General features: G+C 48.9%; 1 protein-coding gene across 1 annotated transcript; it reads right to left on the minus strand.

Moving 5' to 3' along the window:
• Positions 1-1,997: 1,997 nt before the first annotated feature.
• On the minus strand, positions 1,998-10,081 carry LOC133054702 (carcinoembryonic antigen-related cell adhesion molecule 18-like). Its single transcript, XM_061139955.1, has 8 exons — positions 9,993-10,081; positions 8,412-8,768; positions 6,785-7,054; positions 5,739-6,017; positions 4,857-4,951; positions 4,159-4,282; positions 2,630-2,692; positions 1,998-2,340 (listed from the first exon to the last, which is right to left on the minus strand). Exons 1-4 carry the CDS (start codon positions 10,042-10,044, stop codon positions 5,860-5,862), a joined length of 837 nt encoding a protein of 278 aa, XP_060995938.1. The 5' UTR covers positions 10,045-10,081; the 3' UTR covers positions 1,998-2,340; positions 2,630-2,692; positions 4,159-4,282; positions 4,857-4,951; positions 5,739-5,859.
• Positions 10,082-14,943: the final 4,862 nt, after the last annotated feature.

Raw genomic sequence — 14,943 nt, forward strand, 5'->3', positions numbered from 1 at the left:
TTTTGTATGTTTTTTTTTCACTCATTATGGCTCACTTTGAGATTTGTCCATGTAGTGTGTATCAATATGTCATTCTTTTTGATTGTTGAGCAAGATAGCAGGGTATTACAGTTTATTTACCTATTTTTCTGTGGCTGCATATTATGTTTGCTTCCAGGTTTTGGCAATTATGAATATAGCTGCTGTGAACATATTTGTCCAAGACTGGGTATAGAGATACATTTTCAGGTCGCTCAAGTTTTAGGAGGCAGAGTCGAGATGGAGACAGTGAAGTCAGAGCCACATGTTGGCAGCTCAAATTTCCCTGGGATACCTCCCCTGACCCAGGAGACCAGCATCTGGCAGACAATTAGAAAGATTAGAAAGATGGATGGTCTGGAACTCAGGAGGAAGGTAGGGATGGAGATACACAGTGGAAAACACCAGGAGGTCCAATAGCCCTGGTAATGAATACTTGCTATTGTGGGTTGAATTGAGTCTCCCCCACAAAAAAAGATGTATTCAAGTCCTCACCCCTAATATCTGTGAATGTGGTTCTGTTAGGGGAAGCACACTGATTGAAACTGCCCACCCTGGCCAGGCACCACAGTAAGCATTTGCATGAGCTGTTCTACAACAGGAGGTCCTGGTAAGGAACAGGGAACTAATAAGCCTCCACCAACCAGAAGAGTTCGGGAAAGGTCAAAAGGAGACACCGTGTGTCTGACCACCTCCCAGAATCCTTCTCTCTGGCATCCATCTTGGCTGAACAAGGCGTGTACCACCAGGAAGGATTCTGAGTCAGAATGATTGGCTAAGGACAACCTGGAAACTAACCCCATCACCATAAAACCCGAGACTACAAGCCATGTGACAGAGCAGTTCTCCTGGGTTGCCTTACCCTAGTGCTCTCCACCCGGGCGCCCTTTCCCGATAAAATCTCTGCTTTGTCAGCGGATGTGTCTCCCTGGACAATTCATTTCCGAGTGTTAGACAAGAGCCCAGTTTCGGGCCCTGGAAGGGGTCCCCTTTCCTGCAACAGCTTTATTTGGAGAAAGGGTCTTTGCAGATGTAGTCAAGTTAATATGAGATCAGGTTGGACACATCAAGAGATGCCAAGTCCAGTGAGTGGTGTCCTTATACAAACAGGGGCATTTGGAACGTGTAGGGAGGAAGGCGTGTGACAGAGGAGGCAGACAATTGACCTATGCTGCCACAAGTGGAGAAATGCCATGGATTGTTGACAACCACCAGGAGTTACAAGAGGCAAAGGAGGAATCCACCCTAAACTCTCCCAAGGATGCATTGACCTGCCCAAACCTTGATTTTCATCTTCTGTCCTCCACAACTGTGAGAGAATGTATTTCTGCTGTTTTAAGCCACCCAGTGTGTGGTATATTGTCATAGCAACCCTAAGGAATGGATACATTCACTGAGCACCCACAGAGCATTAAATCCTCACGTATCCTGCATTCTCCAACTCTAACGTTGAGTCTAGAGAGGATCAGCACCATCCCTGGGTCAGGAGGCCCAGGTGAGCAGCTCCACGCCACCCAGGCCAGCAGGTAGAGGGTCCAGGTTGAACCCGGGCACCACAAGGGGTCGTAACCCTGGGCTCCAGGGGCTGCCTTGTGTTCAGACAAAGTCCTAATTGCTGCGTGAACAACGGAACAGTCAAGTGCTTCCTGAGAACAGTGATGACCACAGGGGCTTGGCCACAATTCCATAGATTTGGCCAGAAAAGAGTCTCTCTCTCTCTCTCTCTCTTTTTCTTTCTTCTCACTTTCCTTCCTTCCTTCCTCCCATTCTAACCGCCATGGGGATGGACAAATTTTCTTATGTATTTTGGGGCACATCCATGAAGAAAGTTCAGAAAAAAGATCCAGAAAGGACATTATGAGAGCTGAACTAATTTCAAGCTGTTTTAACTTTATTGGTTTTTTTTTTCTAATTATAATAACAATTTACACAGTTTATGATTTAACCAACCCTACAGAATATACATTAAAGTGCACTAAAGGAAATTGAGATAGAACTGTTGATGGCTAACATTTTCCACATTTTTTTTGGCAAGGGAGGGTATATGTGCACATCTATGCATACATGTGTGTGTGCATGTGTGAACATTTCCCACATCAGTGAGTCCTTTCCCAGCCAAGTTTCTAACGATGACAAATTCACTCGACATGCGCTGTGCCCCATTTAAGCAATTCTCGGAGTTGGGCATGTGTAGGTTGTTCTGTCTCTCTGTCACTGGTGATGCTGAGATGTGACATTGCAGCATCTCTGATGGTCTTTGCAGCATCTCTGATGGTCCCAGGGTGTCGGGTTGAGGAAGTTGAGAAGTTAGAGACCTATTAACTGATGGGGAAGAGGCACCGGAATTTGAGCAGAGAGCTTTGTGCATGTTCCGCCCCAGTCTGCAGCCCATTGGCCGGCTCTGATTGACAGATGGAGTAGCCAATGGCTACATACTCATGATGTCACACCCACTGGTGCTAGGAGCAACCTGTAGACTTTCTCCGGGAGCCTCCGTCTCCCAATCCCAGGGCGACTGGCCTGGGTCTCTTGCTCGACTGTACCCTCCAGGCAGTCCTTGGACCCCTTCCCGCATAGGCCGTCTCTACAGAGACTCGCACTCCCCCCTCACCTCCTTGCCCATCTGGTCTTGTCCTCCAGGTTTGAGGTGGACTCTTATGTGGCCCGATTTTTCCTATAGGGGAAAATTATAGAAGTCAGATCTGGGATCTATAGGAAACTGTGAGAACACAGGAGAGTCCTGCGTGGATGGGCGGACACTGCTTCTTTCCAAGTCCCCATACTCCTAAGGGAGTTGATGAATCTGGATGCTTACCCCTTACAGTGAGTCTCCAACATTCTCCATAGTTTAGTATTTTAAAGATCTTAAGGTCATGAGAGAAAGATGCCCGTGGGGGCACGGGGTGGGAGAGGGAAAGAGGCTGGGTGTTCCTGGGGAAGGTATTGGCACTACCTGGCCTGATTACTGATGATGATGAAGGAAACATCAGTTAAATGCCAGGCACTGCATGGTAGATGATTTATAGAAATTCTCTTGAACCCTTCCTAAAAAATAAGATGAAATTACACAAGGTAGGTACCTTAACCTTACTTTGTGCATGAAGAACCAGGAGTTCAGAGAGGTGAGGTCACTTGCCCAAAGTCACACAACAAGGTGATACATAAACCAATAGTCTAAAACTAGCCTCTCTGATTCCCAGCTCCCTGCTCTCATGCCAGACTAAAGAACTCATGGAGTTCTTTATGGAGTGCCTGGTACCTCTAAGGGGAATGGAGAAGTGGAGATGTCAGGTTGACTCCTGGCTGTGAGGTGATGCCTGGTTAGAGGGCTTCTCCCAGCATGTAGACGAGGACGTGACCCAGACCTCCTGGAAACACTCAAACTCCTTAGAGCTTTTCACAACCAGTTTGTAACTGTATACTGAATAAGGTCAATATTAATAATAATAGACAAGGTTGGATTGAGTGCTTACTATATGCCAAGCCTTGTTCAAAACCCTTCACCAGGATTAGTTAACTTTACCACCTTGGCAGATATTCCTGTGAGGCTGGCAAACCTAGGTACAAAAGGGCTGACTTGCTATTGTCATGGGCTTCCCGGGTGGCTCAGTGGTAAAGAATCCATCTGCCACTACAGGAGATGCAGGTGATGCGGGTTTCACCCCTGGTTTGGGAAGATCCCCTGGAATAGGAAATGGCAACCCACTTCAGGATTCTTGCCTGGAAAATCCCACAGACAGAGGGGCCCGGCGGGCTACAGTCCATGGGGTCGCAGAGAATCAGACACGACTGAGCCACTGAGCAGGCACGCTTGTGCGCTGTGGTCAGCGACGGTCAGCAGTGTACGCTTCTTGATATAGCGACATTGTCATGATCACAAATAGGCTTATATCAAAATAATAAAAAATGACATGAAGAACATATCTTCTCAAATCTTCACCATCATCACCACACAGCACCACCATCACCATCATTATCACCATTGTTCTTATAATTTCCACCATTATCACTGTCATAACCACTATCACTGTTGTCTCCATCATGCTGCCATTTTTAACATCTACTCCAGCGGTCCTCAAACCAGTGCAGTTTGGGCCCCCAGGGGAATATTCTAATGCCTAGACTCAGGGCCTCTGGTACCTGGTGGAGTAACATTTGATCACTCTGAGAAGCAGATATCCACAGATGATGACGCTGCCCACGACTGACCCCGTGATGAGGAATGCCAGGAAAGGTGCTGAGATGCTGACCCCTTGGATAAGCCCTAGGAGAAGAGGCACAGAGGTCAGGACCACCATTCCAGCATCCCTTCATTCACCTACACATCCGTTCCTCGGAGACTTATGAGTACTTACTATGTGCAATAGTGTTTCGGGTACTATGGGCTCAGCAGTGAACAAAACAAACTTCCCGCCCTTATGGGGCTGACATTCTAGCTGGGAGTTAGCTGGGAATTCTAACTGGTGGACAGTTGAGAATTAAACATAGAGACATCCAGATTCACAACAGGCAGCAATAACTGCCTTGGAAAAGCTTCAACCCACATCAGGGGAGAGAGAAAGCGCCAGGGTAGGGAGTGCTGCATACGCAGGGTCATGAACTCTTTCCAGGGTGATTCATTCACTGAGCTCCAACTGTATGCCCGGCACCATGTTAAAAACACATTGGTGATCAAAGAACTTGACCAGCCTCTGTCCTCCTGAAGTTTTAACAGTGCAGAAGATGTCAAATGGCATGAAATGAGGCATCATACATACACAAAAATTGTATTGTTCACTGCTTAGTAAATCGTGCGGAGGGACTGAAATGTCTCCAGCCCCCATTCAGTGTCTGCTCACCTGATTCTCTGGGATGAGCCAGGCTGACAGCTTCTCGTGCCCTGTGTGATGTCCCTCATGCAGCAACCCCATCAACTCGAACTCTCACTATCAAACTGCAAAGGGGGAAACTGGGGCTCAGAGGGGTGATGCTGCTGCCCCTGTTCATGCAGGGGGCAGTGGCAGAGTTGGGATTTGATCTCAGGTCACTGGGCTCCAGTGCGTCTGCTCTTCACGGCCCTGCATGACTGCTCTCTCTCAAGCCCGTCCATCTCTCTCCGTGGTGTAGAGGATCAGACGTGGGGTCCCTGAATAGGTGCCTCCCCCACGTGCAGACTCCTTCCTGACCAGCTTCAGAGGCCACACCATGGACAGCGCCCCACCCCCCCTGCATCACCTGCCCCTGGCATGTTTGCTCTTTCTCATCTCAGGGCAGCCCTGAGGATCGTGGAGGGCAGAGGGTATGAGGTCAGACAGCCAGGGTTCGTATCTTGCCTCCTCTGCCCATTAGAACTGGAGCCTTGAACAAAGCGCCCAAACTCTCTGTGGCTCCATTTGCTCACCCGTAGAGTGGAGGTGATGCTGATAAAGGTCACTTACTCTGTAGGGAGACTGGAGGGTCACCCAGGTTAGAATGGTGGCTGCTGGCACAGAGTAAGTGCTCAGTCACTGTTGGCTGATTCTGCATCCCTGAAATTCACTCCAACTCTGACCTGAGGACTCCAGGGGCTTCATAAAGGAGGCAGTTTGGACTTGGACCTGGGAGTCTGGGGGGACTTCTTCTGACCATCGTGAGGATGGCAACACGCAGTGAAGAGGGCATTTCTGATGACAAGTACTGCCTAGGCAGAGGCATGAGAGTGGTGGGATTTGGAGAGAGCAAGGGGCAGCTGCTGCACTCACTGGGCATGTGGGTCTGGACCTGGACTTCATCGTACAAGACCTCGTGGGTGGCGGGGTTCTCTGCGATGCACCTGTATCTGCCCATCAGGTCCCAGGTCAGACTTGGGGGGGTGATTCTTCTCTAGAAGCTCAGGACAGAGATGTTGTGGATCCAGTGGTACTTGACTTGCGGTCTGCCATCAGAAAAACACTCCATCTTCACTTGGGAGCCAATCTCAGCAGGCAGGATGCCCTGGTAGTTAACGGGCGTGCTGAAGATTGTTGCATAGGAGGGTCCATCTGCAGAGACAGGGCAGGCCACCCGGACTATGCTTCTGACTGCTGGGGGTCCTGTCTCCTCTCAAGTCACAGGAAGTCTCCCTCCTACCAAGGGTGTCCCCACTCTTTGTCCCAAGTGGATCTCCAGACCCACCCCGTGAAGGCAGCTGGGCCAACAACAAGGAGAGTTATCACAGTGTCTTCTGTTATGGAGACTTACTACAGGCCAGCAGTCTGGCTGCCCTTCATGTCACAATAAAATAGGTGTAGAGTAGGAGCAGACAGACTTCTCTGGTGGTTCAGAATGTAAAGAATCCACCTGCAATGCAGGAGATCCAGGTTCGATCCCTGGGTTGGGAAGATCCCCTGGAGAAGGGAATGATAACCCACTCCAGTAGTCTTGCCTGGAGAATCCCATGGATTCCATGGGGTCGCAAAGAATATGATGTGACTGAGTATGCACTCAGTCCCTTCTTTACACAAAAGCTAGATGTGCATGCATTCATAATATTTCTTGTCTGAGAAGTAGGGCTTAGGGCCCTCAGTTTAAATTGAGTGGACCGGGGTTGTGAGCAGTGAGGATAATTCTGAAGTCCAAAGCTTAAAACAGACAGAGCTGGGCTCTGAAGCCAGGACGGCTGTCTTCACGGTGTCTCATGCCACACTCTCTGCCTGTTTTATCATGATGTCCCTGGGAGACCCTGAGACCAGCTTGGCTTCCCTCCCATGACCCATGGGACTCACAGGTCACCCTGTGAGTGACCACCCTTCCCTCCCATGACACTCACAGGTCACCGTCAGATAGACCGGTTTGCTTTTCTTAATAATCTCTGAGAAGACTTGGATCCCACACTGCAGGGGTGAGTCGCTGCTCCTGACCCTTTTGATGATGAGGGTCTTAGTGTCTGGAGAGATGGTCATGCGTTCGTAGCTGGACACCTGTGCGTAGCCTACATACCACTGGACATTTGTGTCATTGGTCTGGCAGATGGCAGCCACGGAGTCCACATTCAGTACTGCGTAGCTGGTGTTGACTGAGATGATTGGGGTTTCAAACACTGGGTGAAGCAGGAAGGAGAAGATTAGGGGTTGGATGTGCCTCTCCAAGCTCTGTTCCTCTCCATAGGGGCTTTCAGAGCAGGCTGGGAAGAAGCCCAGAATTGTAAGATGGGATCTAGGATCTAGGGCTGAGGCAGACAGGGAGGCAAGGAGTGGGCACGAGGTAGTCGAGATGCAGGAGATCCCCTGAGCTTGTGGTCTTATGGGCCGAGCCATCCCTCTAGCGGTTCATTGCAATAATGGTGAGTTCTTCCCATAGGCATGTTGTCATGTGGTTATTTCTATAAAACTTGGATCCTCCATCCATGGAACCACGGGTTGTATGGACTGAGAAATGGTCTGTGCTCTCCATAACAATTCCTCTTACTATCTGAGTCCCATTTCCCTTCACAAATACTTCCTCTAACCTTACAACAGACCACACTGTTTCTGATTCTACTGACAAGAGGATCAGAGAGGGAAGACTAAGGCGATTTGGTATATACAGAGTCAGAGGTAAACAAAAGACTTTCAGTCTTCAAAATCCACACTGTCCTGCCCTAGCCCTGTGGAGGCCCCTGGAGCTCAGGGGAGGAGACAGAATTCCAAGATGACTCCACGATCTCCACTCCCTAGTGTAAGCCCTGTATAAGCCCATCCCCTCAATGCCGGTAGAACTTGTTACTTTCTTGTAGCCTATAGAAGATGGCGAAGGCGATGGGATGTCACTCCCATTATTGTGTGTCTGTGAGTGCTCAGCCTCTGAATTGTGTCCGGCTCTAGCCCGCCAGGGTCCTCTGTCCACGGGACTTCGCAGGCAAGAATACTGGAGTAGGTTGCCATGCCCTCATCCATGTTCCTGACCCAGGGGTTGAACCCACATCTCCTGAGTTTCCTGGATTGCAGGTGTATTCTTTACCCATTGTTATATAAGGTTCCTTCTCAGCAGTCTAGAGAGAGATACTGTTTTTGACCTTGAAGAGACAAAGAGCCATGATGTGAAATCCTATGGACAGAGCCACCCACAAGAACCTGGCCCCGGCTGACACTTTGTGAGTCTCAGCACTGGAAATGGCTGAGCCACGCCAGGACTTCTGACTCACAGAAATGAATGTCCTTTTAAGCTACTAAGCTTGAGGCTGTTGCTCCTATTTGTCAGGCAGCAGGAGATAACTAGTACACTGAGAGGGAACCTGGAGCCCTCGAACATGGTGAGGGTCCCGTCCCTGGGGAGAAGCTAGACGACCATGCACCAAGACTCCCAGTGTCATCTGAGGGCAGGTGGAGACTAGACACTCTGAGCTCCAAGGACCACCACTCCCCAAACCTCCATATTCAACTCAATGAAGTCAGGCAGCGGGGCAGCTGCCCACTCACCTCGAACCTTGAGCCAGACAGTTGCTCTCTGGGTGTCATTGATGGCAGCCGCCTGCATGGTGTAGTTCCCCGTGTCATTTAATTGAGAATCCTTGATCAGCAGGGCACCTGTATGGGACACTGTTTCCCAGCCACTGTACATGGGCCCATTCTGCTGGGAGTGAGATGTGGTGTTGTAGCTGATAATTGGATTTTCCTCAGTGTCATTTGCACCCCAGTGCCAGCTATATTCCTGAACATCTTTAGGGGCGTTGTTGACAGTCAGGAGGCTCCGGAATCCCTTGAAGCCTGTGAATGGGTTTGGGCTGATGTACATTTGGCTGGAGGCCTGGGTGATCCCACAGGCCAGCAGACTGGCTGAGGAAGACAAACAGAAAAAGACACACATACACAGGTTTATACCCATAGGCGATGATCCACAGAGACACTGGTGAACAGGCCATGGGTTTCTAGCTCTGAAGGACCGCCTCCCCCCACCCCCCCACCCCCCCCCGCCGTCTCCTCTCCATCACCTCAGCCCCTGCCCTGGTCCATTTTTTTATCATCCGTTTCCAGGCTGGCCTCCTCCCTGGATACTCAGCCTCCAGTCCATCCTCAAAGGTCAGTTTTGGGGATCCTTATGAAGCCCCACAGGTGACCCTGCTCTCCCTCTGCTTATGTATCTTCCATGGCTCCCCAATGCTGTCACACTCTTAGAGAGTGAACTGGTCTCTAGGACCCAATGTAGGCTCTTTTTGAGTCACATCTACCCTACTTTACCACCTTCATTCATTCACTCATGTATTCATTCATTCATCTGAAGACTGTGTGTCCCAGTCACACATACAGATCTCTCTTGACCAACTTCACTGTCTTCTGACTTGGGTTTTTGCACATGCTCTTCCCCATTTCTATGTCCCTGGCACCCTAGCTCTCTCCTCCCCATGTCCATCTTCCTTGTTGACCCACTTCTGTGTCCCAGCTCCCCGGAGGTCAGGGTGGAACCCAGCAGGAGGGCTGAGAATGGTTATCTGGGTGGATTAAACTCCCCCAAGAGAATTTGCACTGTCTTTGATTTACCATATAGGTTCAGTGGCATGAAATGAATGGTACTGGGGATCTGTTATCTTGGCAGGCGTCTGCTGCTCTGGGAACCTCCCCCCATGGAGGAGGCAAAGACAGCAAAGACCCTGCCCCTTAGAGATCCAGGTGTGGACCCTAGAGGTTTTGGAGGACAGTGTACATGGCCACCAGGGAAACACAAGAGTGGTCAGTATCAGGAGGAAGCAGAGTGTTTGGGGGAAAGTGAGGAGTTGGGAAGGGTCCTGCCAGAGAGGTGGTGGAGGGGATCAGAGCAGAGGAGGTGAATCCAGAGGAAGCGATTGCTGGGAGCTGTGTGCTGGGGTTTAATTTCATCACGCTTTGTGGTGGGTAGAGGTGAATGCTATCTGTGTGTGTGTGTGTGTGTGTGTGTGTGTGTGTGTGTGTCTTGGGCAAGCCGTGCCCAGGTGTGTGAGTTCATGAAAGTTCTACTGAGGGCCCTGGGTCCCTCCCTTCTCCCCATGCCCCCTACCCCCCATCACGCTAGCCCGACTCTCTTACCCACGAGGACTAGTTTTCTCCAGAGTCTGCACCTGGGTCTGGAAAGGTCCATCAGTCACTCGGGTCCTCCTGCTGGAGGGATCTCTCCAGGGACCCGGCCACTTCCTGTGCCCTGTTATAGACCTGCGTCATCTCAGGCCCTGAGCTGTGGTCTCCACCCCCTTCCTGCTCAGGGATGGACTCTGTACTGCAAGGTGGGAGGGGTTGGGGAGGAGACATTCTTCTGAGTGGGCGATTATCTTTAGGACTTGATACCCACAAGAAAGGACCCTGGACATGTGGCAATTAAAATATCAGTGACCATTTTGTGGAATTTTTGATATCCCAACCTACTTTTCTTAAAACAGAATTGGACCACCTTGACCAAAAAGAGAACAAACAGCATCACTCATCACCTAGTTGTACAAGGGTTTTCAGTCACTACCTGCTGCAGGCTCCCACCAACAGTGCACCCTGAGAGGAATTCAGGATGAGGTACTCTGTGCTTTGGATAATCAGGCCCCAAGATGCATAGCTCAGAAAGGATTTCAATGATCCCAGACTTCAGCATCAGTCATACTAAAAAAGAAAAAAAAAACTCTAAAATCATTAACTTGGTATATCTGTTCTTTATGATAAGCAATGATCAGTTACTAAGATGTATGCTTGATGACACATCTCTCCCAACCCCCAAATTCAAATACACGCTGGCTCCTCCCCTTCCTCTTTGGAGCAGTTCCTCAGAGCTGTCTCCCAGGCTACAGTCCTCAAGGAGACCCTGAATAAAACTTAGATGCCCTGTGTTTTGCTTTAAGTGGACACCCTTCAATACAGTCAGCCTAACTTACCACCCTGGTTTCACCAACTCATCAGTTAGTTCATATGCTTATAAGTGAAGGCTTGCCAGTGACTCCACCATTGGGTGAAAGCCACTAATTGGGCAAAGCCTGAGAGGTCTCTAGGATTACTGTGAGGAGGCCAGCCTGCTAATTTAATATGTGGTCAGGCTTGGGAAATCACTGGGCCACTTCATGTGATTCCTAGGGTTTTCCCAAAGCCCGTTGATTGGACAAAATTCAGGCTTGCACACAAAAATCTGATGAACCTGTTTATTGACAGGGCCCACATGGGGTCTCACCGATAAGATGGCTCATTATGTTGACCTCGCAAACAAAGAATAAAGCACAGTGATCTGTGAGACTGAAATTGCCCAAATGGCATCCTGTTATCTCACTGGAGCCTATTGTCTCAAAGCTGGGAGACCACCAGATTCCAGACCTCTGGCTACGTGACCATCCCTTCAGGGAATTTTTCATTGGTGGGGTATAAGAAGGACTCCATCAGAAAGGGAGGATGCTGGTTCTCCTTAGGAGCCACTCACCCTCTCGTTTCCCTCTAATAAATTTCCCTTTTCTTGCCTGACTGCCTGGCTCACTCTCTTTTTCTCTGCACTTGCCTTACATTTATGACTATCACAATCAGCTTCAGGTTATTTTAAAGGATATTCTGATCTTCCTTCAGATGTTAATTCCATCCAGGTAGCTTTTAACTCTATGTTTGCTAATGGGCTGAACCGGGACCTTTCTTTCTCATAAAAAGGACCAGGATGGGGTGGTAAGTGCTATTGAGGATTTAGCTAATCTGGAAAAACAGCTCTTTCACTCTCTAGAGGAGTTCCCTAAAAGGAAGACCTCCCCCCAAATTCTTCATCTTTAACTCCAGCCATTGAAGACCCCTCAATGAAAGCAAGACCCTCCTTGTTTCTGCTCTTATTGCAAAAAAAAAAAAAAAAAAACCAGGACATTGGAAAGGATTGTCATAAATTAAAGGTCTTAAGTTGCCTTTTTCCTCCCAATTCTCAATGACAGAGCATTGAGGAGCTATAGGGCCTCTTCCCTCTTTCTCCCTCTTCACTGGTTTGAGAAATACTTTAGATTGGGAGTAAACCTCTCTGGTCCTGATTCACACTGTAGATACACAATTGGTGCTCAACCCACTATCATAAAACAGCCCCTGCCTTGAGTACTAAAATCATCCAAACAGTGGGGATCTCCAGTGAACCCCAAGAGATTCTTGCCTCTGAACCTGTTCCCTCTGTTTAGACCTTTGAGGTGCTCACCCTTTTCTCCTTTGTTCCTCCACCCTATGGATTCATCAGGTTGAGACTCCTTAAAGAAGTATCACACTGTCATATCTTTCTTCCAAAGGGGAAAATAATTCTAGAATTTGGCCATAGTAGTAGAATTTGACAGCAGCCAACCAAGTGAATTAAATGACCCTTTGACATCTTTTCTTTGTTCCATCTCTGACAAAGCTAAAGCTGAACCTGGAAACACTGATAAATTATCTCTACGGAATCAGCTACCTTCCTCTTGGGCAAAATCTCCAACTGATAAGTCACAGTACACTTCCCACCAAAATCCAGAACTTCCCTGGTAGTCCAGTGGTTAAGACTTCACCTTCCAATGCAGGAGATGCAGGTTTAATCCCCGGTCAGGGAGCTGGAATCCCATATGCCTCAACAGTCAAAAAAACAAACCATGAAATGGAAGCAATGTTGCAACAAATTCATTAAAGACTTTTAGGGCCTTCCTGGTGGCTCAGGGGTAAAGAATCCACCTGCTAATGTAGGAGACACTGATTCAATCCCTGATCTGGGAAGATCCCACATGCTGAGGAGCAACTAAGCCCAAGAGCCACAAGTACTGAGCCTGTGTTCTGTAACAAGAGAAGGCTGCTCAATGAGAAGCCAGTGCCTCCCAGCTAGAGAAGCCCCCACTCACCACAACTAGAGAAAAGCCCACGCAGCAGTGAAGACCCAGCACCGCCAAATAAATGAATAAATTTAAAAAATACATAAAGACTTTAAAAATTCAAATAGAGCTCTCAAAATTGCTTTTCAGAATTAATATCTTATAAGCAAGAAGATCTTCGTGCTTCCCAGGTGGCACGTTTGATCCCTAGGTTGCAAAGATCCCCAGGAGGAGGGCATGGCAACCCACTCCAGTATTCTTGCCTGGAGAATCCCTTGGACATAGCAGCCTGGTGGGCTATGGCACATAGAGTTGCAGAGAGTTGGCCGCAACTCACGAACCTTGGCACATATGCACAAGAAGTCCTTCGAGGCTTGCAGACCATCACAGAAGATTACAAGGCTCAAAGCCCTTGTACCAGTCCCTGTTAACACTGCCATTTTGGCACTGAGGATGAAGGTCTGTCCCAGGTCTTCAAGGGATAAACAGAATTGCTGTACTTTGACACTGTTATTCTTAACACTCATATGTTGTGGGCATCCCTTCCAACCATAAGTAAATTCCTTACTGCAAGTGATTCTTTTATGCAAGTGAAGGCTCCGTCTTGAAAGCAGGACTCCATCTTGGGCCGGACTGTGGACTTTGAGCTATGTGCCCAGGATCTATAAAAATGACACACCAACTGGAGAAACAGGCCCCCGGAAAGAAGAGCCCCAGTCCCCTAAAAGAATATCGTAATTATCTGTATAACTGAATAGAATCATACATTCTATTATGCTTATTGGGGTAGGACTACAGGCCTATTGATAATTGTCCACTGTTAACTACCTAGGCTTAAGGCATAAGAATTGAGGGTTAACTTTGATTGTATCTTTCTTTTCCTTTGTTCAGATAGTTTCAGAGAATTTGGGGAGGTGGGTTTGGGCATGTACACTTAGGGTATATAAGGTTTTCACAAAAACTGGTCAGCACCCTTGGCTAAGAGGAGACTCTGCCTTGGTCCCACCTGTGTACTCCAATATCTGCGATGTCCTTCTGAGTGAGTTTATTTCCGGAACGAGTGGCTACAACATTGTGAGCCCAGGGACTGTCCATGGCTCCTCTGTCCATAGGATTCTCCAGGCAAGATACTGGAGTAGGTTGCCATTTCCTTCTCCGGGGGATCTTCCCGACCCAGGAATCGAACCTGGCTCTCCTGCATTGCAGGCAGATTCTTTACCTACTGAGCTATGAGGGAAGCCCCTGGTACCAGAGCAGTTTCCAAAGGACAGGATGTGGGGAGGCAGCCAGGAGAAGGGGCAGCAGGTCCTGGCTTCCCAAGTGCCTTAGGTTGTTCGTTGCCTTCTCTGGACTGCAGCATCTCTCTGAAAAATGGATAAATGAGCATCATTTCCCAAGACTGCCAAGCTGCGATGAGAAAAGGTCTGAGGTTCCTCTTCTGTACACACACACACACACACACACGCACTTCTGTCAGAACTTCCTCTTGCTCACAGGGCTACTGGTTCCTTGAAAGAAGGAACCTAGACATCAGACAATCCCAGAAAAGAGCTTGGCCCTTCCCACTCCCTCTACTGTGCCCACCTGTGAAAAGAATTGACTCCTTGGAAAAGACCCTGATACTGGGAAAGATTGAGGGCAGGAGGAGAAGGGGACGACAGAGGATGAGATGGTTGGATGGCATCACCAATTCGATGGACATGAGTTTGAGCAACCTCAAAGAGATGGTGAAGGACAGGGAAGCCCGGCGTGCTACAGTCCATGGGATGCAAAATTAGATACGACTGAGTGACTAACAGTTTCACATTCACTTTAGGAGGCTACAGCTTTCTTTTACAAACGAGAGGCAGGAGACGTGGGGCGGTCTGTCTCTGGGAAAGGCCCTTACTCAATGTCAATTTCACACCTGGAGGAACTGAGGACCTCTAGGGTCTGGACTAGGGTTTCTCAGTCCCAACACTGTTGACTTTGGGGCTGGATGATTTCTGTCGCAGGAGTAGGGACTGGGGTTGGAGTATATAGCATGTTAGGAAGCTTCCCTGGCCTTGCCCACACCCATCGGATGCCAGTTTCACCCAATATCCAATGTCCCCTGGTGTTTTGGGGCAGGGGAAAGAACCACTGGTCTGGACAACAGGGTGACCCTCCCTGGCCAGGGCAGAAAGACTTAGCCATCGAGACATCTACCACACCCGCCCCCCCACATGCCTCTGAGGTCT

Source organism: Dama dama, chromosome 4, assembly GCF_033118175.1.
Source record: "Dama dama isolate Ldn47 chromosome 4, ASM3311817v1, whole genome shotgun sequence".
NCBI lineage: Eukaryota > Metazoa > Chordata > Mammalia > Artiodactyla > Cervidae > Dama > Dama dama.

Coding starts and splice junctions, on each gene's coding strand:
- LOC133054702 (XM_061139955.1), bottom strand. CDS start 10,044: ATGGACCTTTCCAGACCCAGGTGCAGACTCTGGAGAAAACTAGTCCTC. Junction 7,055..8,411: donor TGTCTGGCTCAAGGTTCGAG/GTGAGTGGGCAG, acceptor TGCTTCACCCAG/TGTTTGAAACCCCAATCATC. Junction 6,018..6,784: donor GGTCTATCTGACGGTGACCT/GTGAGTGTCATG, acceptor CTGTCTCTGCAG/ATGGACCCTCCTATGCAACA.